Raw genomic sequence first — 23,603 nt, 5'->3', positions numbered from 1 at the left:
ATTTCAAATAATTTGCCCAAGGTCACAAGGACTAAATGACAAGGGAGATGGGCTTTAAACTCAGAGAAATGAGTCCAGATACACCTGCACTTGGAGCCCTAAGTCCACCGATGCCCGCCTGGAAAGAAATCGGCCCTCGGATCAAACAGCACTTTAGGTCATACAGCAGCTAGAGGAAGGAGGCACCGAAGAGTTTTGAGGAATGTGGGTCTGAATGTCAATACAACATCTGAATAGAGTCCAGTTTTCAAGAGAGCCAGGAACTAGGCTGGGTGAGAAGAGAACACATTTTAAAATCCAGCCCATAAATCCTGACCTCCACTGCATGGCATGGCTCTCACGTCTGCCTGCTTGCTCGATTCGGACCCAGAGAGTTCTGACAGCAAGCACCAGCCCAATGTCTCTAAAGCTACAGTGTGTTTCTGAACCTCAGCTCTTGCTCTGAAGATGTTAACGAAGCTCCTAAACCAGCAAACAAGGGCCTGGGGACGGGGAGAGGAAGACAAAACCTCTTGGTAACTAATTTTGATAATGCTTTTTGTTGTCAGGGTCAAAGGTTAAATATGGCCACACTAATCCGCTTCTTCCAGAATTAAAACTCAGGAGAGATTTTTCTGTGGCTTTTCGAGAGGGCTTTTTGCACTGCTGGAGAAATGGTTCTGACCAGGCCCACTGAACAGGGACACCTGACTGCTGGGGACACATCTCAGTTCCTTTGTACAGAACATCCCAGTTCCTGGCTGCGTGGTTAGAGGTATTTAGCATTAGGACCGAGGTAAAAGGAATGTAAAGTGGCACTTACAAATGCCAGAGTCCCTCTGTCACCCCTCATCCTCTTCTGAATAATGCCTCCTGAAATGCACTGGAAAAGGGAGGAGAGAATGCTTGGGAAGCCCACACTAAGAAACTGTAAGGATCACACATGCAACGGCGGCCTTGACTGTAAAAGGAACAGTATCACCACATGTCTGTGTCTCGGAGTACAAAGAGCTTGTGCTCCTATTACCTCATTTGAGCTTTACTGCAAGCCCATTAGGGAAGTGGAGTTTGTTTTCATCCCATTCTACCAGTGAGGAAACTGAACTTCTGAAAGGGCAAGTGACTTGCCCAAAGTCTTGCTCCTGGTAAGTAGCAGCACCAGGATTAGAAATCACTGTTGTTCCTGTGACTGCAGGAGACAACAGACAGGCATCCTCCACGAAGACATAACGGGCTTCCCAGAAAAACGAGACCCACAGCAAGAAGCTCAGAGGAATTCCAGGCCAGACATGTGTCTCTTGCACTCATGTTCCCGAAGCTGACCCTGGGGAGGGGTGCTTCAGACTTGGTGGATAAGACAGGAGTGAACTGTGGAGAAAACTGGGGAAGCTACCTGGGGGCACCTGAAATTGAGGACCCCCCTCCTCTCGTCGCACTTTGACTGAGAGCTAATTTCCCCCCTCCTTTACCACCCTCTCCTGGTTGGGGGAACAGTCACACCCCAAGGCAGAGAGAACTCCCGAGGGAGGCAGTTGTCTTGCAAGGCATGATTGTCCAAGTGTCAACAACCTGCTGCTTCCCAGAGCCTCGGGGTCAGAGGCCAGGATAGAGCACAATGGCTTTCTCGAGCTGAAGGGTCCAGGGAGAGGGGCCTCTTGGGGGGGTCTCCGGAATGCAGAGGCTCTGAGTCCAAGACCAGAGTCTCCCATCTTATCCTTTTATATCCTTCCTCCCTCCACAATCCCAGGCACCACTAGCCTCAGAAACAGGAGTCCAAGAAAGGGAGGGGAATGGTAACAGCCTACATACACATGCATGCACACAAAGGTTTATTCCACAAGACACGTGAAGCAAATCATTCACCACTTCCACAAAATAAGTGTGCCTTAAAGCAGGACAAAGGTGAGAAGAAAATTCCATTTGAATATCCTCTTCAGCCCGAATGCCTTCCATGCCCACTGTTCCCATCAGGGTTGGGCACCTGTCCTTGCATGACACCGGGGCAGGACATGCCTCTCTCACAGCCCTCCCCCTGTCTGCAAGCTGCTGGCAGATAAGCAAGACAGGCTATCTTTGGATGCTGGCACCTCGTTTGGTGCTCAAACCTAGTTGATGAATGAGGAAGGAACAACAGTTTGAGGAATCTCTTCCTTCTGAAACTTTCTCCACACTAGAGGTTACGGATGTGGAACAGTTTGCACATGGAATCTCTCCTTGTCCCAGTCAGGTCACATTTAGTCAAAAATCCTAGGATACCTCTCCTCCAAACTTCTGTCCATCACGTGACTGAATACTTAATTACTGAATGGACCAGCCCGCTTCCTGGTTTATTTTCTCTATAATTAAAAACACATTATAATGCTCTCATACAGCATTCCTTGTGTGTGCAGGGAGAGCATGGCAAGTGCAGTGGAGGAAGCCAAGGGAGGGGCCTGCAAGAGCCGGGATGGGAGGTGGTGCAGAGAGCACGCTGGGGTGCACTGGCACCGTAGGGCATCCTGAAGCCACAGCCCCCAACGTGTCAAAAGATGTCACAATTATGACAATACCTTACATCTGAATTGTGCTTTGCACCTTACAAAGATGCTACCTCTTTCCAAGATCATTCTGGTTCTCACACCCATCTTTGTGGTATATTGAGAAAGTGTGGCTTTCTAATTTTTCAGATAAGGAATCTGAGACTTGCAAACATTGAATGACTTATCTACGGCCACACAACTGGCAAGTAAAGAGCAAAAATCGGAATTCAGAAGAGAACAGATTCCACTTCCCTGCTTCCAACCAGCAGGCTCCCTTTACTGTTTTTGGTTAAACACACAATAGGTATTTAGTGAGTGAGTACTAATTCTAATACAGTACAAGGGCTCAGGGACCAAAAGATGGTTTAGAGCCCAAGTCATGGAGCAAGATGGCCACATGCCGCAAGTGGGGTGTGTCCACGGTGCAGGAGACCAAGAGGAGAAAGTGCTTTCTGCTGCTTGGTTGGGGGAATGGTGTGACGGGGAAGCACACTGGCTTAGTCTGCTCTGGCTGCTCTAACAAATACCATGGCTGGGTGGCTTAGCCAACAGACAGTTATTTCTCGTAGTTCTGGAGGCTGGAAGTCTGAGATCAGGGTGCCAGCTTGGTTGGGTCCTTGGTGAGCGTTCTTCCTGGCTTGCAGACAACTGAGTTCCAGCTGTACCCACATTCAGCAGAGAGTGAAAGAGAGACAGAGAGAGAGCAAAACAGAGATCGTGCACTCTAGGCTCTTCCTCTTCTTACAAGGGCACTAACCCCACCACGCGGGCTCCACCCTCACAGCTTCATCTCAACTGGCCCAAAGGCCCCACCCCTCCACACACCATCACACTGGAGGCTCTGGCTTCCCCGTGAATCTGGGTGGGAGGCACATTCTGTACAGGACCGACACACTGAGCTGAGAAGACTGTGGCAGGCAGGCAAAACACATGGGAGTGTGGGGCTTAGGAGAAGATACACGGAGGAGAAAAACAGCAGGAGAGGATGGGAAATTATGTGGCTCTTTATGATCACATTGTAGGGAATGACAAAAGATGATGGCCGGAGACTCTGATTGTAACACACTGTCTGAGCCACACAGTGGACTCCCATCTTATCCCATGAGGAAGTTCTCACCCTGGTCACACATCCCAATCTCCTGGGGAGCTGTAAAAAAAAAAATGTCATGTCTCAGCCCCATGCCGGAGATTCCGATTTAACCTGGGTGGGGGCGGGGGGGAAGGGAGTCCTTGCTGGGGTTTGTTTTTTTTTTTTTGAGAGCTTCCCCAAATGATTTTAATGTGTAGCTGTGGTAAGACAACGAGAATACTTTGAAGGATAAGCATAGGAGAGGCAACTTCGATTGTACACATAAGATACCAGTGACATCCTTCCTTAGAATCTAGGCAGGAAGCCAAGCACTAAACCTGGGCTGGACTTCCCCCTCCCTGCCGAATCGGAATCCTCCACTCCACCTCAGTCTGAGGGAAATGAGGCAGGGGTTAGGAGACAACGAGGCACTGCATGCCACCATCCTGGGGTCTTAAATGTTACATGAACCTGTCACCTGGGGTCCTTCCCCAGAGCCGGATGCCTTCAGATCAACAGGCTGCAGCCCGTCTAACTGCGGGTGCCCCAACTGTCAGGCGGAGACGTGGTGTGGGGACACGTGGAGCCATGGAAGGAAGCAGAAGGAAGGGAGCAGAAGAAGGATTTCTGGAGGACAACGGGGTCTGTCACATGACAAACACTACACTAAACCCCCACAGCACATATTACATTTGATTGCCCTGTATCCTTAATTATCTTTTCAGATGCTTTTGTGTTTTTCTTGCTAGCAATGGTTAACAGCAGTGTGAAGGCAGGATTTGGATCTGATTTTTCTATTGTGCAAAATTTCACCAAGCGCGGAGAAGAGCCCGGCTGGGACCCAGATGAGGTGTAAGGCACGGAGAGCACCGGCAGGTCCTCGCTCTGGGCTCCTCCAACCTGCAGGGCCCCAGCCTCTCAGCGCAGACCCTGACAGATGGACTGCCAAGCAGCCCACAAGGGACAGATCCTCTGGAGACTTCCAGAGGGGAGGAGGACTACTGTCTAGAAGTGACAGAATTGTGGGTATCCTCAAGAAGAGGTGGGGTGGCCCAAGACCAGCATTCCTGGGTTCTAGCCCAGTGTCTCTCAAACTTGGCATGTGATCCTGGATGAATCACTGAACCTCATGGGGCTCAGAATCACCCACCGTATGCCCTTCGCTCCAGCTGTGATGGTAGGAGTCCACCAGTGTTAGAAACCTAGACCTTGAATTAGCCTTTCCCAATGTGAATACACCCCAACACTGGGCCTGGTACAAGGAAATGATCATTCCAGGCTCCAACTTTTGGAAGGTGGGGATGCGACTCTATGACTTACCACTGGGTGAGACAAGTCATCTGAGTAGCAGCCAGACCCCTACTGGCATCCCGGAGCATTAAGTGGGGAGCCCCCATGTACTCCGGAACAGGGAATGCAAGCTAGGAAGCTTGCTGCCGGGCCAAGACCCCACCTTCTGAACCAACTCTCTGGAGACAGGGATCCCAAGGCATTTCAAAGTTTTTAAAAAAGAAAAGAAAAACAACATTCCTTCTTCATTTGTCAAAAACCTCAAGTGTGGTTCCCAGAGGAGAGAAGTCAGAGCGACTCCAGGGCCCAAGGGGCAGCTTTCAGATGCAAAGTCTCCCCCTTTTCAATTCCTGTAACTAAAATGAATATGGAAAAGATAATTACCTTTAAAACATACTTAATACTTGAACACATTATCTCTACCTGCAGAAAAAGAATGTTATCTGATGGGATCTTCCCCATAAGCTTAATCAAATTGCTATCTTAAAACCCTCTGGAGTCCTGTGAAACAGTAATAGAAAATCCGAGGCAGAGGCTGGCAGCATTTTATATTTGTTTGGTTGAGGGGAATGTGCATCCCATCTGACAATGGGCACTTAGAGACAAAGTCATTTCCAATCTGTAATGGATCTTCTCCTAGAGGGGGTAGGGAAGATTTTGTCTGACCTAAGCCTGCCATCCCTCTCTTAGGTAACATTCCCTAATGTTTGGAGAAGGAAATTCAAAACGAAAAGCCTTTTGCTAATACCTGTTTGGGGTTCTCCTCCAGTAGGACATCTTCCCAAGTTGGGCCCGGGACACTTAACATGTGGAGATGCTTAACTTGCTACTTAACTCTGGGTTTTAACTTGGCGAATAAATCGATGTCTGCATTTTTCTTGGGATGCCCAGCCCCCAGGCAGTGCCATTTGTTAAGTTAGTAGAGGAGGTAAATTACCTGCCCAGATCCTGCTCTGGACGAGTGGCCATTTGCAAGGCTGGAGAAAACCAAAGGGAAATGGCTTCTAAGAAGACTGAATGTGGGAACTGGACATGCTCCCAGCACCTTGAGCTTGCCTAGAATGGCCACGTAAACAGGTACGCCTGCAGGCCTGGTCAGCCCGGTTTATCTTGCTGACAGAAGCAGTGATAGGTTAAGAGGTGACAACATGCTGCATCTCTGTCAGTGGCCTCTCCAGCCTGCATGCCCTGGAAGGTCTTTCCCCAAAGCAGGGAGAACAAAGGGGACACCCCAATGCTCAGGTAAGTCTCTCAAGGCTTGCAGAAAAAAATGAGCAGGGATCAGGGAGACTACTAGGAAACCTTTAAAAGAAATCATCAAGATACAGGTTTGTTGGTGTGCAAGTAACAGGTTATGAAACGACATGCAATGCATATTATCAACTCATTTTTATTTAAAAGAAAACTGAAAAAGGTGGTAAGACTACAGGAGTCACATTTCTCTTGTTTATACGTATTTCCTGATTTCTCCACACTAAACACATACTTCTTGTGTGATTCTTTTCTTAAAACTGGCCCATCCTGTCCCATTTCTGTCTTCGGCAAGAGCAACAACTCCAGGCAGGAGGAGGGCTGGCTTTTCTTTTTGAGATCTATGCAGAAAGCAGCTCTCCAGTCTCCTCCTGACTTTGCCCACATCAAGAGTCACATCCTTCTCCCTTTCATGGTCCTGACCTGATTCTTTCTTTCTTCCTTCCCAGTTTTGAAAATGGAGGAAAGGGTGTCCGAGCCGTCCCACTTCTCGCTGCTTTCTAGGAACAGAACAAATCTGAAGGCACCAGAGCCTCCTGCCTTGTCTAAATGGTCGGTCACCAGTATACAAACTGCTGCCTTTGTGGAAAGTCCTATGATGCAGCAGGCAGAGGGGTTATGCTGAGTCTGTGAAAACCAACAACATACCTGGAATTTGCTTTTTATTTTAGTTGAAATAATTCACAAATCATAAAACCCACCCCTTTAAAGCATACAATGTAATGGTTTTCGATCAACTCATGAAGCTGAACAAACATCAGCAACGCTAATTCCGGAGCATCTTCATCCTAGAAAGAAACCCCACACACACACTCGTTGTCACTGTGCCTTCTTCCCGCCCCTCAGGCCCCCAACAACTGCTAACGTGCTGTGTGTCTGCAGATTTACCTATTTTGATCATTTCCCATAAATGCAATCATAGCCTTTTGTGCTTGGCTTCTTTCCTGCTAGTTTCAGCATGCATCGTTTTATAGTATGTCTCAGTACTGAGTTCCTTTTTATGGTTGAATAATAATCCATTGGGTGATATACCACATTTGCTTATCTGTCCATCAGTTGCTGGACATTTGGAGAGCTTCTATTTTTTGTCTATTATGAATAATGCTTCTATGAACATTCATGTACAAGTTTTTATGTGGATGTATGCTTTCAGTTCTCTTGGGGTGGAAGTTGTTTTTTTAAAATAAAATCTTGTTATTAGATTGTCATTTGTCTCTCGCATTAAAAAAGAGTACAATACATTTAACAATGGTTTAAAAATCTGAACCTTCCAACTACTTAGCTGACAGTTCCTTAGGTTCCTAATAGCTGACAGTTGCCTTCTTTGCTGCACCCCAATCACACACACATACTTTGATTGCAAAGCATTATTTTATGGCAAAGTCTTATACTCCTCTGCCCCTCCACCAGGGCTCCATAGCACCCCCACCCTCAGCCCAAGTGCCTCCCCAGCCCTGTTCAGTCTCTCAGCAGGAATCTGAACTACAGCATATGAAATATTTAAGCTGCTTTTCTAAATATATACATTATTTAGCCTACAGTCTATAAAATATTTACATTGTTTGTCCCTCACACCCTCAAATATCTGCATTATTTACAGTACAATCATGGAACCATTATCCCCTGTTTTCTGACTTGAGCATTTTTCCCTATTCCTCGTGTCACTAGTGTGCACAAGCTGTGAGGTGCAACAGTGTGGTCCCTTGCCTAAATCAGGCCCTGGGGACACGGGGGAGAACATGGTGATCAAAGCCAGACAGACAGACTGCAGTCACAACTGTCACCCCCATGGGATCAGAGGGCATAGACCACAGAATTCAGGGGGGCAGTTTTACATGTCAAGCTCAGTGACACACTGTTGGTGACATCTAGCTGCCCCCAGAATCCCCCACTGTGAGGAGTGGGAGCTCATTCCTATTTATCCCAGGCCCTAGTCACCTCTCCAGGTGTGACCTCCATCCTCCCTGATGTGCACAGAACATCTTGGCCCCCACTTCCTCTGCCAGGCCCTTGGTGAGCCGGGACAGTGGCTGCAACCTGCGAATGCCAGTGCAGGCCCACGCCCAGGGCTCCAAGTCCTCCAGCAGGCATTCACCTGTCCTGATGGTGGGAAACCGAGGCGCCGGTTAGCAGGACTGAGACATTATTGTCCTGGAGCTCTCTCAAAACCTGTTTCGTTACACGTGTGGCTTTTTCTTTCAGAAGTCTCTCTTCATGAAAAAAATGAGACTCAAGGTGGTATTTTTCTTATTTATTGTGTGACATTAACTTTTAAAATTATATAGATGATATATGCCTATAAATAATAGGCATATAAATAATAACTGTGACATAGTAATTATTATTTAGAAGTAGATAAAGCAGAAGTAGGACCCTCTTTGCTCTATGATTCCATCTTCTAAAGATACTCACTGTTAATATAGACATAGTGCCTCACAGAATCTTACAGGATGGCTCCTGTACTTGATATTAAATGGGATCACCTATACATAACCTGTTTTCTCTAAGCTGCTTCTATCACCCAAAAATTGTGAACATCTTCCTAAGGCAGGTACCATAATTAACAGATCCCTTACCTTTGGACACGTAGGTTGCTCCAAATGCTCTGTAATTACATATAATGTGGCATCAGCATCCCTGAGGGAAGCTAAAAAATTGATCTTCGGTACCTAAAGGCCAAAGCTAAGGATAAAATAACCCTTGAGGGTTTCTGAGCATCTGCCACACTGTTCCAGGGGCTGGCCTGGGGCAGCTCTGCAGCACCCACCTTTACTTAGACCCCCACCTCCCCGCCCCTGCCCCCCGAAGTGTCCAGAGTGCAATCAACCCTCATCTCCTGGTCATTTAACTCAGGAGACATTTTTCCCTCCCTCCTCCTCCTCCTCTTACCTCTTCCACCCCACTTTGCTACCTCTACTTACCCAGCTTCTGTTTTGAATCTCTAAAATAATGTGACAAGTTAATGATGGTACAATTATCTAAATGTTTAACAGACATGTTATCTAAGTGAGTCAGATTGAGATTCCATCCCGCTGACAATAAACATCAATGGTGGAGCAGAAAGCAATAGGCAAATTATAGCAAACCCTGCAATTTCAATGCTATTAAATTTGGAGGAATAACAGCCTTGAGGCCTGTAAACTCTGAATAAAATAGGCCCTTGTGTTTGTCCAACTATTAAATCAAAATGCTACCAACATCCTAGAAAAAACAAGGCGATTTATGGCCTTTCAAGTTTCAGTTACACATTGGTTTTTATTAACTCCTTTTTGTCATCGGGCAGCAGTAGTGTGACGAGGGAGAAGGGAGGGCAGTCACAGAGGAAGGGGCTGGAAAGCAGAGTAGAAGGAAGAAGGAGAACTTTGGGGGGGACTGGGCGCTGGAGCGAGGAGAGGGGAGCCTGGGAATCAGGGGCTAAGGCTGGTGACTGGTACTATGGTGTGAGGACGATGCTCAACGGGGAGGAGCATCTCCGAACAGTGAGATGATGGGTGTCCTCAAGTCCCATCAGTATCTCCACTGGGGCCCCCAAACTTGAACCCCAGTCCTTCCACCAAACAAGACGTATTAGTTAAGCCTCACTGAGCCTATGATTCTTTGTCAGTGACACAGGCACCGGGCCCACCCCTTGGAGGTGCTGTGAGGGCCGAGATCATCTCTACAGGCAGCACTGCTAGGCACAGTCCAAGCTCTGAGCAACAGTCCTCAAATATCCAATTCTGTCATTCCCCTCAAATTTCTAGAATAGTTTTAAAAGGCAAAAGATCTTCCTCTTCAATCTACTCTTCAGACACAGTATGCACTTACATTTTCATTGAATAAGCTTCTGAATAAAGTGAAACAAATACTTATCGACTGAGGAGGGACAGAAACTGTAGACATCTAAAAATAATAACTGAGCACCACCACTGAAGGCATGTGTTCTACATTCCAGTCGCTGGGCTAAGCACTCTACACACATTATCTTATTTGGTTCTTACGACAACCATATACTGTTAATCAGAATTTACAAATGTGAAAACTGGGGCTGAGAAAAATGTAGACCATCAATACAAGATCAGGATCTTGGGCTGGGCTGGGCTGGGAACAACAAAACCCCCCAAATAGTTTTTCTTCTGGCCTAATTCTTACACCCACCATTTGAAAGGCAGATAAAAGTAATTCGTCCCATGTCACAAACCAAGCCTGTGACAGAGCCAGGATAAGAACTGTTTCCTCCTTTCTCCTAATTCATTATTCTTTCCAAACATCTTACTACCCCCTCCACACACACACATTTATCGTCATTTCTGCTACGAAGGGTGGTTGGTGAAGGTGGGGACCATGCGAGTCCTGCTGGCTGCTGTACCTCCACCCCAGGGCCCAGTATAAATGCCTGACACGAAGGAGATGCCTATAGTGTCTGCTGAGGAAATGAGTTACAACCTTTTCTGACCAAACCTGCCTGGGGTAAACTTTGCTCTTCAAATCCCAAGGTAGTCAAAACCTCAAAGCCCCTCACTGAGATGCCCAAAGCAGCAATGCTCCATGTAAAAAGTACTGGGACAATGAATGGGAAGAGTATGGAGGAGCTTTAGGACAGGAAACTGTTCTGTACGGGGCAGCTACAGTGGACACAAGACTAAACCATAATGTAAACCACAGACTTTAGGTGATGATGCCGTGTCTCGGAGGGCTCATCGGCAGTAACAGACATCCCACTCTGGTGCGCAGCGGTGGCAGTGGGGACAGTGCATGAGTGAGGGCAGGGGCATATGAGAACTTGGTACTTTCTGCTCAGCTTTAGTTTTACACAACAGTGTAAATTGCTCTGAAACAATAAAGTTTATTAATTTAAAAAAAGCACTGGGGGCCCCTCCAGAAGGTGGCCAGAAGGTCCAAGGAGCTGCTAGGGTAAACAGCAGTTAAGGATGGCTTGTCGGGGCCAGCAGGTGACAGCTGGGCTGTCCCTCCCTACTCCACAGCAAGCAGCTCCAACAGAGCCGCGAGTCTTGTGCTGGGAAAATAAAACTCTATATTAGGCATTAAACATGCCTTTATAGTAACAGCACAAAATGAGGTCAAGACTAAGTCTATGCTGGTACGCTGACTGCAGCACATGACTCTCCCTCCCAAAGTACCTCTGACGTCCTGTGGCCATTCCGGGCTTGAGCTTTCTCATGTTCAATTTCTTGGCGCACCACATGAAATGCTATACAAATCACCCCTGATATTTATAAAAGTCAAATGCTATTATGTTTTCAATGAGGAGGTCATACCAACCTGCCTGGAGTCCACGTGTCTATGTGATGACCTTGTCCTCACTGGTCCCCTCCAGCATGGGCAGGGGTTCGAAGGGGTTTGATCTGCCTTTTTTCCCCATGTAAACTTTTAGCTAGATCAACTTGTTTCTCACCATCTGGCCCCTCTCCCTTCCCCAGCTCCTCTGGGGCTGGGCAGCAGGAGGCTGACCTTGAGAGGAGGGGCCAGAACAGTTGCTGGGTTTCCTACTGCTGTGTGGGACAGGGCCAGCCACCCTGACGCAGTTGCTCAGCGCCCAGTGCTGCCCCTCGTGCCAGGCCCTGGGCAGGAGAGGAGCAAAGCTGGCAGCCACCCTGAGGAAAGGAATGTTGCAGCTACCCTTTAAATCCCCTCCCCGCCTGCTGCTCCTGCCACCTCTCCCCTGCTCACCCACCACAGAAAGTCCTCCAAACAAGGACTTTACTTTCTACTCTGACGTTCAGAGCCAGAGACTGTTCCTGAAGGTTTTCCTAAGCATCACTAACATATCAGGAGTGAGAGAGGGATAAGCAGGTTGCAAACAACACCAAAGTGGATGTACGGCTCTGTACCTTCCAAGGGGGTAGCCACAAAGCTGCAAGTGTACATGTGTGTGCAAGAGGGTCCTTGCTGCTGCCTCCTTCCAATGTGATGGCAGGGTGCCTCCCAGCCTCCTGCACAGTAGAGATGCGAAGGCTGGGGCAGGGCTCCCTCCAATACCTGCTCCCTGCCAGAAGGGCAACGGATACCACAGCACCACTGCCTGCCCTTGCCACCAGGTGCATTAGCCACTTCTGGACTGCAGGACCCTCTTGCAGTCCCGAGAGGATGAGGACCAGCATCTCAACATTTGCATGTGCTTGAATGGCTTCCTGTGTGACACAGGAATGTGGAGACTAAGCAACATTTTCTAGGCCAGTAAAATAAAGTCCTTATTTTGTAGTCATTGTGGAGAGAACCTTGGACTGGAAGTGAGAACTCGTGGGTCCTAAGTGTAGCTTGGCTTGCTTGTTCTTAACTGACCCTTTTGCAAATGGGGGCTTCTGAGCCCTGGTTTCCTAGTCTGTTGGATGGGCACAGCTGACTCCCCAGTGTACACATTAGGTTCGATGCCCAGGCCCACACAGGGTGGAGAAACAGCATTGAAACATGGGGTGCGCAGGAGCCCCAGGCCCACGTGCTAACAGCCTAGTCTGCCCCGCACTGGTCTTCCTTAACCTGTCCAGGTCTCAGTCTTCTCTAGCAAGAACAGGGAGGAAAAAATGTCTATGTTTTAGAACTGTAGTGAGGCCTTAATAAAATGATAGCTCTGAAGTACCCAAGTACTCTAATGAGAACAGCTATTGTTCTCAGGCAAGTTCACCCTACATGTTCACTTCCCTCACAACACTGCAACCTTCAAGAAGGCAGGGAACAAGTTTTGTTCAGCACTAGGTATAGGGTTTATGAAGCCCTTTGCACATAATAGGTACTTTAAAACTTGGGGAATAAATGAATGAAGAAATGAACCAGCTGCACAGACTCCTCTGATCTGCAGCAAATCCAAGTCACTAACCTGGCAGACCTGATGGGGCAGGTCAGGAGCTGGAGGAGAGAGCTGAACTGCTGGGGGCAAGTCTAGAGATCCAGTTCAACCTAGTATGCTAGGCCTGTAAGGCTCTTCTTAAGATTCTGAGCTTCAGGACTCAACTCAGGAATGACATTAGCCATCTTGTGCTTGCCTCTTTTCCTCTTATCTCTACCAGGGCACTAGAAGGGCTCTGACTATAGAAGTCAGGATACCCAGGTTTCTGATGGTCACAGACATGGGCAATCAGCAAGACACTCAAGGTTCCTGAGCCCTCAAGGGCACCAGTGAGGCCTCCTCTGAGATGGGCAGGCCATATTCCTGGTGCTTCTGAAGGGTGGACACCTGCTTTGTGCCATGCTGATCCCAGCTCTGCAGCTTGTCCGGTCTAGGTTTATATGTCCTCTGTTTGGGTATTGGTAGGGGGTAGCCCCCCTGGGCATTCCAGGCCCCAGAGTCTTTAAGAATCTGCTCTGTGAGGTAGTTTGCAGAAAAACTTCATTCTGCCCTCACCTCTCCGAGCTGCACTTAGAGGACTCCAGTGGCTGCTAGTTCTGTAGCCCACAGGAAATGGCCCATAAGTCAGAGGACAAAGCAGGGATCCTAGGAGATCCCATCTCCACCTTGCTGTACACCACCACTGTTCCTCCTCCTCCATCACCATCACCACCAACCTGGCCTTTCTCCGCTCACCTACCCGGTGGTGGGGAAGGAGTGTCCCCGCAAGGCTGCTGATGAAGATCATGAGGATGCAGTGATAATAACCACCACCACCATTTACTGCGTTTTAACTACACGAGGTCTACATTGAGTGCTTCACATGAATGATTAAATAAAACCCTCATAATACCCTTTATAGGATAGATGCCTCATTGCCCACACAATGAAGGAGGAAAGCAAGGCTTAGAGAAGTTAAGCAACCTGCCCAAGATCATACAACTTGAATGCAGTGGAGCTTGCATATGAATCTATAGATGGTCTGTCACCACATCCCAAGTTGTGGGTTGCCACCATGCACTAAAACCCCTGAACATCACACTCTGACTTCAGGCTCCATGGGCCCCTCTTCCCTGAAGCCAGCAAGACAAACATGATCCACCCTATTAGGGCCCAGACTTGCCTAGTGAGCAAAGTCCTCTAGAGATCATCCTACCCACTCCGCTGTCCCCGGGGCAGGCGCATCCTCCCCAAGGAGCCATGTGCACACGTGTCTTTCCTTCTCCTTGGGCTCTGGCCTGGCCCATGAACACCAGCACTGGCCCATCTCCCCTCGTTTGGATCACAGGAGGCTGGCTGCTCTGAGTCCCCCACAAATGGGTTGAAGGAGTTGAAGGTTCCTATAGGTCACTCCAAGGCCTCCTCACTGAGCCCTACTCCCTCCCCCACAGGGCATGGTGAAGACTGACCCAACCCCCTCGAATTCAGCTAGCAGCCACGGGGTCTCCCCTGCCCTCTAATCCATGCCACCCAGTCCCGTCTGCTGCGCCGAGGTCTGTTCAAGTCCCAAATGGGGACGTACAGTAGCCTAGACAACATTATGATTTGTAAAAACGACTCCTAATTAGTTTGACTTTGAATAAAGAGGGTAATTATTTTTAAATTTATTAACTGCTGCCTGGACAGAGAAGTTTCCAGATCAAATGACACGGTGAAGCTATTTCTGTTCAGTGATGCAGCAATTTATATTACTGATCGGTCATTAAAACCTCTGGCACAAAACCACTTGTGTTTCCTGAGCCAAGATAGTGTCCATGTGTCAAATTTCAAGCCCAGAGTATAAATTAAGCCATTAATGGTATTTATCAGTTTATCTGGACTTAAAGAACTACTTACTAATTTAAGATTTAAAGGACTACTTACTAATTTAAGACCTTCCTGATATAGAACCCATGTGGTACGCTGGGGGTGCGTGCGTGTGTACATGTGTGTGTGTATGTTTTCTCACTTTTTATTTTACTGGAAAGTGGAAAAAAATTTTGATGTGTGAATGAAGTACAAGCATCTTGGGGAGCTGTGTAGCTGTTAATTCCTCACTGCTCTGCAACCCAAACACTTTGGAAGGAGCAGTGTTTTGCAATATGTATTTGTCATAATATAAAAGGTGTAAAGTGATCTCTGTTTATCTCAATGTCTTCGCTGTACAAAAACAGAACACTGAAGTGTGACAACAAAGCCTGAGCCCAGCCCAACCATAACTGTGGCCTCTTGGAGCACCAGCTTGAGCCCACCAAGATCTTGGAGATGGGGGATAAGGTGGGGTCACACACTCCATGATACAAATCCAGGCTAAGTGGGATCAAAAGGATCATATGTGAAGATGATAGTCTTTGTGCTGAAATGGAACTGGAAATACCTTCTACCAAAGACACTTTCCAGGGTCAAGAATACCTGTATGACCTCAGTATCAGCCATCTGATACAATGCTACATTAGCTTTGTGAATCCCCCATGTGGCGGCCTTGGGCATGCAACTCCCAAACCCAGTCTGTTTCAGGAAAATTGTATCCTTTACCAGGGACATGGGCAGCAGGGTGTTGAGGATTCTTAATTAAATGGGTCATGTGCATCCACAAGAGCTACCCCCATGTCAGGACCACAAGCTAAATGGTCTCTGACATGCTCTCTTTAAACAGTAAATCAAAGTGTAGGCATCTGGGGAGTCGTGCAAAGAGCACTGAAGTTGGAGGTGAGCCAAGTTCTAGCTCTCTGCTTCCTAGTTGGTGGCCTCTAGACCTTGATGTTCTCATCTCTTAAGTGGGTATAATACAGGAAAATGTTTTATAAACTTAGGTATCAGAAATATAAGGTGGCATTCGTATTACTTCACTGTCCCCACGTCACCACTCCTCTTCCTTTCTACTTCTCTCTCCCTGTTCTCCTGTTGACTCTCGAACAATACTAGCAGTCCACTGGCTTCTCCCAGTCCAATCACTTCAGTGTTATTGCAGCACTCCATATAATCAGGCCTCTCCCTTCATCATGCAGTTCCTCTTTTAGAACAGGGATGACAACTAGATTTCAAGTTGTGCTCATCCAGTGATTACTAGAGAATGCTGAGGCTCTACCTGGGCTGCATTGGAAGTGGCACTGTAAGTGACAAATGAGCTCTGCCACGTGTTGGGAAGAGCCACCTTGTCGCTGACCCCACACTGAGGATGAGGGTGCTGCTGCATCTCTCCCGGTAGAGCTCGGCCTGCCTGCACTGGGAGGTGTTCCTCGCTGCTGGGGGAGCTTGCCTGTAGCTCACACCCAGGCAGGGAGGAAGCTTTTCTCAAAGTATCCACCTTGGTCTCTCATCCTTTATTTGGATCCATTTTTTCCATTTTCCCCTTTCAAGAGCTCCATGTACTCAACCTTGGAGATAAAGCAAAAGTAAGGCTGAATGGGCTGGGCCTCTCCTGTGCTCTAGCAGGGATCAGCACTCGATGTCTTCTGCAGGTGAGGAGACTTGAAGGGCAGCAAGGATGAGTAACAAGTGAAGGATATTCACCTACTGGATAGCGAAGTTAGAGCTCCTCTCCCAGGCTTCTAACTCAAACTCCAGGGTCTTTCCAATCACATTTGAAACAAATACCCTTTTCTGGAAAGTGCTGACCACTTTCAAGTTCTCACTGACTTAAAAAACCCTAGAAAGTCATTGGTCCTAGGACACATTCTGACTTTCAAAGCTGAATCAATACCCAAATTCTCAACACAGGTGGTAAGTTATTTACACCACCGAACTGTACACTTAAAAATGGTTACAATGGCAAACTTTATATTATTTTCCAGACCTTTAACACTTAATAGAGTCCTATTAAAATCACAGAGTACTAAAATCACTGAACTGTACACTTTAAACAGATGAACTGTGTGACATGTGAATTATATCTCAAGAAAGCTGTTTCGGTGAAAAAGGGCAAGGAGTGTGTCTTGGTCAATCACAACCGTATCACTAAAGAGTTCCAGGCACACAGAAGGCACTCAGTGAGTGTGTGGGGTCCACTCGTGAACAGCATCCCTCTCAGCTCACCCGGCAGGGACTCTGCCTCTTCTCCCAGCCCTGGCTGAGCGGGCAGTTTGCACCCTGCTGCTGCAAATTGAATCTGGATAAATAGAATTAAGCTTCTTGGCAAAGCTGGCCCACAGCTCAGTCTCCTCAGCCCCCAGATTGGAATTCTCAGAGTGAGATTCTTGGTTACATATAGTCTAGCAATAAGAAACTGGCTGGGGCCTTGGGAGACCTGGGTCTTCCCTGGCTTCTAAGATACCCAGCTCTGGAATCCTGAGCAAAATTATCCAGCAAATCACTTTCTCTGTAACAGATCCGGGCAGGTGCATACAGGAGTAACAGCTCACCCAGGAAGCTCGCTCCTCCCTGTCCCAGGCCAGGGCAGCACCACTGCAAAGTCCATGAGACCAGTTTTAGGAGGTGTGTCTTCCACTCAGGAGAGGCATATTTTGTGAGGTGGCAGAACAAGGAAATACTGGTGACAATAATTATAATGGCAGCAGCTGACTGGTCTTGCTTCTTCCACTGCAGCCCTTATGGGAGCTTAGTCACTTGACTCCGAAGATGACTGCCATCAATTCCTCTTTCCATATATGTTTGTCATTTCTTTTGAGAAGTGCAGTCCAGTCATGCACCCCAGAATCTGGGGCTCACCTCTGCCGGCTTTGATCAATCAGATATGGTGGGGTGATGCTGTATGTTCCCAGCCCAGCTTTTAAGAGGGCTGGCAGTTTCTACTTCCTAACTCTTGGAGCCCTGCGCTGTCATGGGAGAAGTCCAGGCTGCTCTGCTGCAGTGGGGGGCACAAGGAGAAGCCCCAAGAGTCTGACGGGGAGCAAGGAAGCCATCCTGGACATCCAGCTCAGTCCAGTCCACAGATGACACTACCTGACCGCAGCCCCATGAGAGACCCCAAGTGAAACTGCCCAGCTGAGCACAGTCAACCCACAGAACTGCCTGAGATAATGAGACAATGCCTCTTTAATCAAGTGTTGCACAGCAATTGATAACTGAAACACTCCTGTGCTCAATTATCAACATAAGAGCCAGAGTGATCTTTGAAACACATAAATCAAGCCACATCATTCTCCCATTCAAAACCCTGGATGGACAGCTTTCCCCCGTCTCTATAAATGTTTGTGCACATATGTGTGGTGTACATGTGTGTATGCAGCTTTACTGAGATAGAATTCATGTACCATACAATAAACAATTCACACTTTCAAAGTAAAATTTTCACCAATGTGGGGATTAGGGGGCCAACCTCCCATGTAGTTGAAAATCCATTATAACTTTTGACTCTCCAAAAACTTAGTTGTCCCTCAGTGTCCATGGGGAATTTGTTCCATGACCTCCCATGGATACCAAAATCCGTGTACCCTCAAGTCCCTGTGTACAGTGGCACAGACCAATGCACACAGTCAGCTGTCCATACCTGCATGCAAACCCCCAACTGTAGATCAGTGCAGGTATTGACTGGAAAAAAATCTGCATGTAAGTGGACCAGCACAGTTCAAACTCATGTTAAGAGTGACTGTCTACAGTCGAATAGTTTCTAATACACTCAGAGTTGTATAGCCATCACCACAACTAACTTTAGAACGTTTTCATCACTCTAAAAAGAATGCCCATATGTATTAGCCACCACCCCAATCTGCCCCCAATTCCCCCAACCCCTGGTACTTACTACTTACTTTCTGTCTTTTTCTTAAAAGATTTTATTTATTTATTTTTAGAGAGAGAGACAGGGAGAGAGAAAGAAAGGGGGAGAAACATCATCAATGTGTGGTTGCCTCTCGCATGCCCCCTACTGGGGACCTGGCCCACAATCCAGGCATGTTTCCTGACTGGGAATCAAACCAATGACCCTTTGGTTCACAGGCCAGAGCTCAATCCACTGAGCCACACCATCCAGGACTACTTTCTGTCATTATGGATTTGCCTATTCTGGTTACTTCATATAAATGAAATCATACACCATGTATGACTGGGTCTTGCCTCTTTCACAGAGTATAATGTTTTTTAAGGTTCATTTATGTTGTAGAACGTATCAGTACTTCATTCCTTTTTTATGGAGAAACTACCTTTTGTTCACTCATTTCTCAGTGGGTAGACACTGGGTTATCTCTACCAAGCTTTTGGCTATTATGAATAATGCTGCTATAAAAATGCATGTGCATATTTTTGTGTATATGTATGTTTTCATTTCTCTTGGGTACATACCTAGGAGAGGCATTGCTCTGTCATATGGTAACTCTGTTTAACTTTTGGAGGAACTGCCAGACTTTTTTCCAAAGTGGGTGAAACATTTAACATTTCCATCAGCAGTGTGTGGGGGTTCCGATTTTTCACATCCTCGCCAACACTTCTCACTGTCAGGATTTTTATTATAGCCACATCCCCATGGGCGTGAAGTAGTACCTCACTGTGATTTTGGTTTGTATTTCCTGTTGGCTCATGGTGTCAAGGATCACTCCAGGTGCTCACTGACTATTTGTCTATTTTTGGAGAAACATCTAGTTGTAAGACTTCTTCGTATTTTATAACTACCTGTCTCTTAGCAGATGTATGATTTGCAAATATTTGGAAATTTTTTATGGCTTCCTCCCTCACTTTAGGACTCTAAGATATCATCTTCTAAGAGAGGCCTTCACTGACCACTTGATCTAAAATATCACTTTTCTCCCTATCATTCTCTACCCCTTATCCTGCTTTATTTATTCTTACTAGCACTTATTATAGCCTGGCATTATATTACGCATGTATTTTCCTATACCCTCTCCCTATCAGAATCACAGTTCCATGAGAAATGCTGTCTGTCTCATATGTTACTACACTTTAAATGGTCCAATAGTGCTGGGAACACTGTAGTAACTCAATAAATATTTATTAAGTTAAATATATCTACTACTGTGCAGTGAATGCTTACTGTGAGCCAAACACTCTGCAAAACATTTTAAATAAAATATCTTATTTAATCCCTACAATGCTCTATGCTATGAGGTAGGTACTATTATTACACAACTTTTCTAACAGATGAGGAAACCCAAATTAGGAGTGTTTAAGTAACTTATCCATGGTCCTGCAAACAGTAAGTGGCAGAGCCAGGATTAAACCAGGCAGGCTAAACCGCACCACTCCCATTCCCACCATTCACTCAGGCAAGTCACCTTCCCTCCTCTGAGCCTCAGTTTCCTCATCTATGACCTGGGAGTAGCCTCCAACCTGACAGAGTTTGTGGAAAGGTGGACCAAATGCCACCAGGGAAGCCCTGGGAACAGTGCCTGGCACATTGCGAGCAGCGGGTAAGGGTGAGGGGCACCTGTGACGATGAGGATGCTGATCACAATGATGGGCCAGTGTCAATGCTGTGAAATCAAGGCTTGGAACAAAGTGATCCTGTCGTTGTGAATACTGTTCAAAGGCATCCTGCATATAGCGTGCTTGCTTTTAAACAATGACTACCCTCGTAGAGGGGGGACCAGCCCACAAGCGTTTCAGAGTTAGTCATGTGGGATACAGGAGCTTCCTGACCCTTCAGAGGGCAGTGGATGCTCAGACAATGGTACGGACTATCTAAGGTCTTGACAAGAGTAAGAGAGGTCTCTGCAAAGACAGAACCTCAGTGGCCTATTAGAGACAGAGAGAGACCTTGGCCTAATCCAGGGCTGCTCTGCTTATGGGGCAAAGTTACACCTGCCCTAGCGAGCCCCACACGCAAGAGTAGCTGAACCTGGCACAGCCATCCCCACTCACAGCCTCCAGGAAACAACTGGACATCATTTTGTTGAAAGGGGGTGCTACCGAGATTCCCCCTATCCACATGCTGTCACACTGTGGAGGACCGAGAGAATGCGAATCAAAGTCCACTCACCAGTGTGGGTCTGCCTGTGCGTCTCCAGGGCGTCCTCCTTCGAAAACTGGGCACCGCACTGGTCACAGACAAAGGCTTTGGCACCCGCTGAAAGAAAGGGGAGGTGGTTACTTATTCCCAAGAGTGATATTCCATTAGGAGGTGGAGTCCTGGGCCAAAATTGTGCAGATGGACACCAAGGAAGGGGGACAAACTCCTATGAAGGGAGTGGGGGGAATCCACAGCCCCAGAAGCCAGCCCAGACCCTCTTCTAAGATGTGTCTATCCATCCAAATGAACTCCAAATGCCCCTGCCGAGAAGAGGAAATGAAATGAGAGTAACTGAAACAAGCATATATGGACCCCAGATGAGATGGCCCAGTAAGAAGGGGACTTTGGCGGGCTGGCTCCAAGTGAGGGATGATACAATGAAGGGAAACATGCTCTGTTGACTAGATTATGCTTTATGGGAGAATAGAAATGACTGACATACTGCTGCTTAGATACACCTCTGACTCTGTGTCTAAAACGAAACCCACAGTTTACCCCAGCCCCTCCTGCTGCTGACCATTGAAGAAACCTGAGCGGCTCCATAGTGTCTTCAGGGTCAAGTCACACTCCTCACATGACTCACAGAGTGCTCCTTGGTGTGCTTCTCTTTCCTGCTTTGTCTCTCCTTCCTCACCCTTGCTCCCGAGTCTCCAGCCCTACTGAGCTGCTCTGGTTCCCTAGAGGAGCCATGTCCTTCCTCACCACAAGGTCTCTGCACATCGCCCCGTACTTCCTCTGTCTCTGACACTCTTGCCCCTCTCCCTGGCCCACAGTACAGCCAGCTTCTATTCACCATTTATGCATCAGCTTCCTTACCCTTGTCCCACTGCCTGGGGGAAGGGGCCCTTTTTTTGCTTCCATAGCACCGTATATGTTCCTGGTCATAGCAGCGCCATGCTCTCTTATAAATGCCTGTGGACCTGTCTCTACCTCCGGACCCACAGTAAGCTCCAGAGGGGGCAGTGTGAAGAGAATGTCATCACGTGCACAGCTGCATCTGCCTGGCTCCCAGCGGGAACCTATTACTGTACATTTTTGGGGAATAAGCTAAATCCATTCAGGGCAATTCAATTTAATAAACTTTTTTAGAACCATTATTTACAAGGCTCAAAGCAACAATGTCACAATGTCAAGATAAACAGGACTTTTTACCGCTTCCTAATAGTCTCCAAGGCTCTAATATGTTATCTCATCCAGGGAGCACCTGTTGTAAGCTTTGGAGGTTTGCTTTCAAAATGTCTTCTAGATGGCTCTGTTCCACTGCATGTCGTCAACCACTGTCCCTATCCAGACTCTTGTGGAGTCATGTCTGCCACACTGGAAGACTAAAGCATGGTTGTCACACCACCAGCAGCCCTCTGATCCAACCAACAGAGGCAGGTGCCTTGAAGGCCACTTGATTCCTCACACCTCCTTGCTCAAGACGATACAATGGCTCACAGTTTGCACGGATTCTAAATTCCTCTACTTAGCTTCAAGGCCTCCCACAACCTAGTCCAGTGAGCAGTCCAGCTCCATAGGGAGTTGTCCTCACTGGCCCTCTGTGAGTGCCACCTGACCCTCCCTGAGTCTTTGGGCTTGAGTAATGCCTGGTCTCATTCCTCAGTCTATTCCAGTCCCATTCTATTTTCAAAACTGTAGTATGCATGCACCAAGCACTCCAGCCTCTCACTGCCCTTCCCAATCTGCATTTTATTCCTTTCAACATGTCTTAGCACTTCTTTAAGTGTGCCTGCATTTTAGTTTTGTATCAGAGTTCACAAGAGGCAGAATTCCTTCTTAACACATATTGTAGTGGAAAACAGTCTAGTGCTCTTTTCAAAGTAGCTCAGATTTCCTGGGGCTTTATCATATACTGCAGGATGCTAAGTATTTAGGATACATCATTTTATTTGATTCTAAAAATATTTTAAAGTACAAACTATTACTGCCCCCATTTAGTATATGAAAAAACTGAAGCTCACACAGGCAAGTAGCTTGCCCAGTGTTGCAGGTGGCTAACAGCAGAGTTGGACTCGAAGACCGGCGGCCTGACAACAGAGCCTTGGCTCTCCAGTCCTGTACCTGCGGCCTGCGTAGGGTTCCAGCTGCAAAGATGTTTCCTGGATAAGAAGGTAAGCTCCAGGCTTCTTTCTCTCAAATAAAAAAAGTGAAAATCCAATTTACCCCTTGTATACCGCAAGGTTTTGGGTAAAATTCTATTTCAAAAAATGGTTCCACTACTTTTTAAAAGTTTAAAGCCTCTGCCTTGGTGTAACAGCACAACACTCTTAAGGACTAGAACTCAGAATAAAAGTTCAACCATTATAGACTTAAATTAAACACCAAGAAGCAGTTCTTGCCAGTGACGGGTATGAGGATCCCAGAGGAGATCTAGAATGTCAGGTCCCATGAGGGCACTGGCCTTGTCTATGTTCCTGTGAAAAGCAGGTGTGCTCTAAATATTAGTGGACGGACTGAATGAATGAGTAATAAAATGCCCCAGGAAAGATATGAAATCACTTTTCCTTAAGTGTTTTGAAAGCAAATATTGTCATTTGTTTTAGGTGGCTAGAGCTGAATTCTGCCAGGAGGCAGGGGAAAAAAAAAACAGCTCAATCCCTCTGGGCTTCCCTTAAGTTGCAGGGCCTCCCTGCAGCCAAGGACCTAAAAGGAGTTTATAGAGCTTTGAAGAAAGCCAAGGAACTCCATGCCCAAGCAGTCACACTGTGGCATACAGGTGGCAGCCTGAACCACTTTTCATCCATTTCTGCTGGAAATGCAGCATGAGCCTCA

At 47.1% G+C, this 23,603-nt stretch overlaps 1 protein-coding gene across 3 annotated transcripts in view; it reads right to left on the bottom strand.

The window, feature by feature from the left end:
* The window catches only part of ZBTB16 (zinc finger and BTB domain containing 16), a 189,948-nt gene that overhangs the window by 40,769 nt on the left and 125,576 nt on the right, over positions 1 to 23,603 (bottom strand). For all 3 annotated transcript variants that reach the window (XM_045836960.1, XM_045836968.1, XM_045836975.1), the window contains exon 4: positions 20,799 to 20,885. In XM_045836960.1, the coding sequence (XP_045692916.1) occupies positions 20,799 to 20,885 (87 nt within the window). The remainder of the gene's footprint in view (positions 1 to 20,798; positions 20,886 to 23,603) is intronic.

The sequence above is a fragment of the Phyllostomus hastatus genome, unplaced genomic scaffold, assembly GCF_019186645.2.
Source record: "Phyllostomus hastatus isolate PE091 unplaced genomic scaffold, TTU_PhHast_1.1 phas_contig_113, whole genome shotgun sequence".
In the NCBI taxonomy this organism is placed as follows: domain Eukaryota; kingdom Metazoa; phylum Chordata; class Mammalia; order Chiroptera; family Phyllostomidae; genus Phyllostomus; species Phyllostomus hastatus.
The sequence above is the reverse complement of the archived record's forward strand: the minus strand, read 5'-3'. Positions and strand labels throughout refer to the sequence as shown.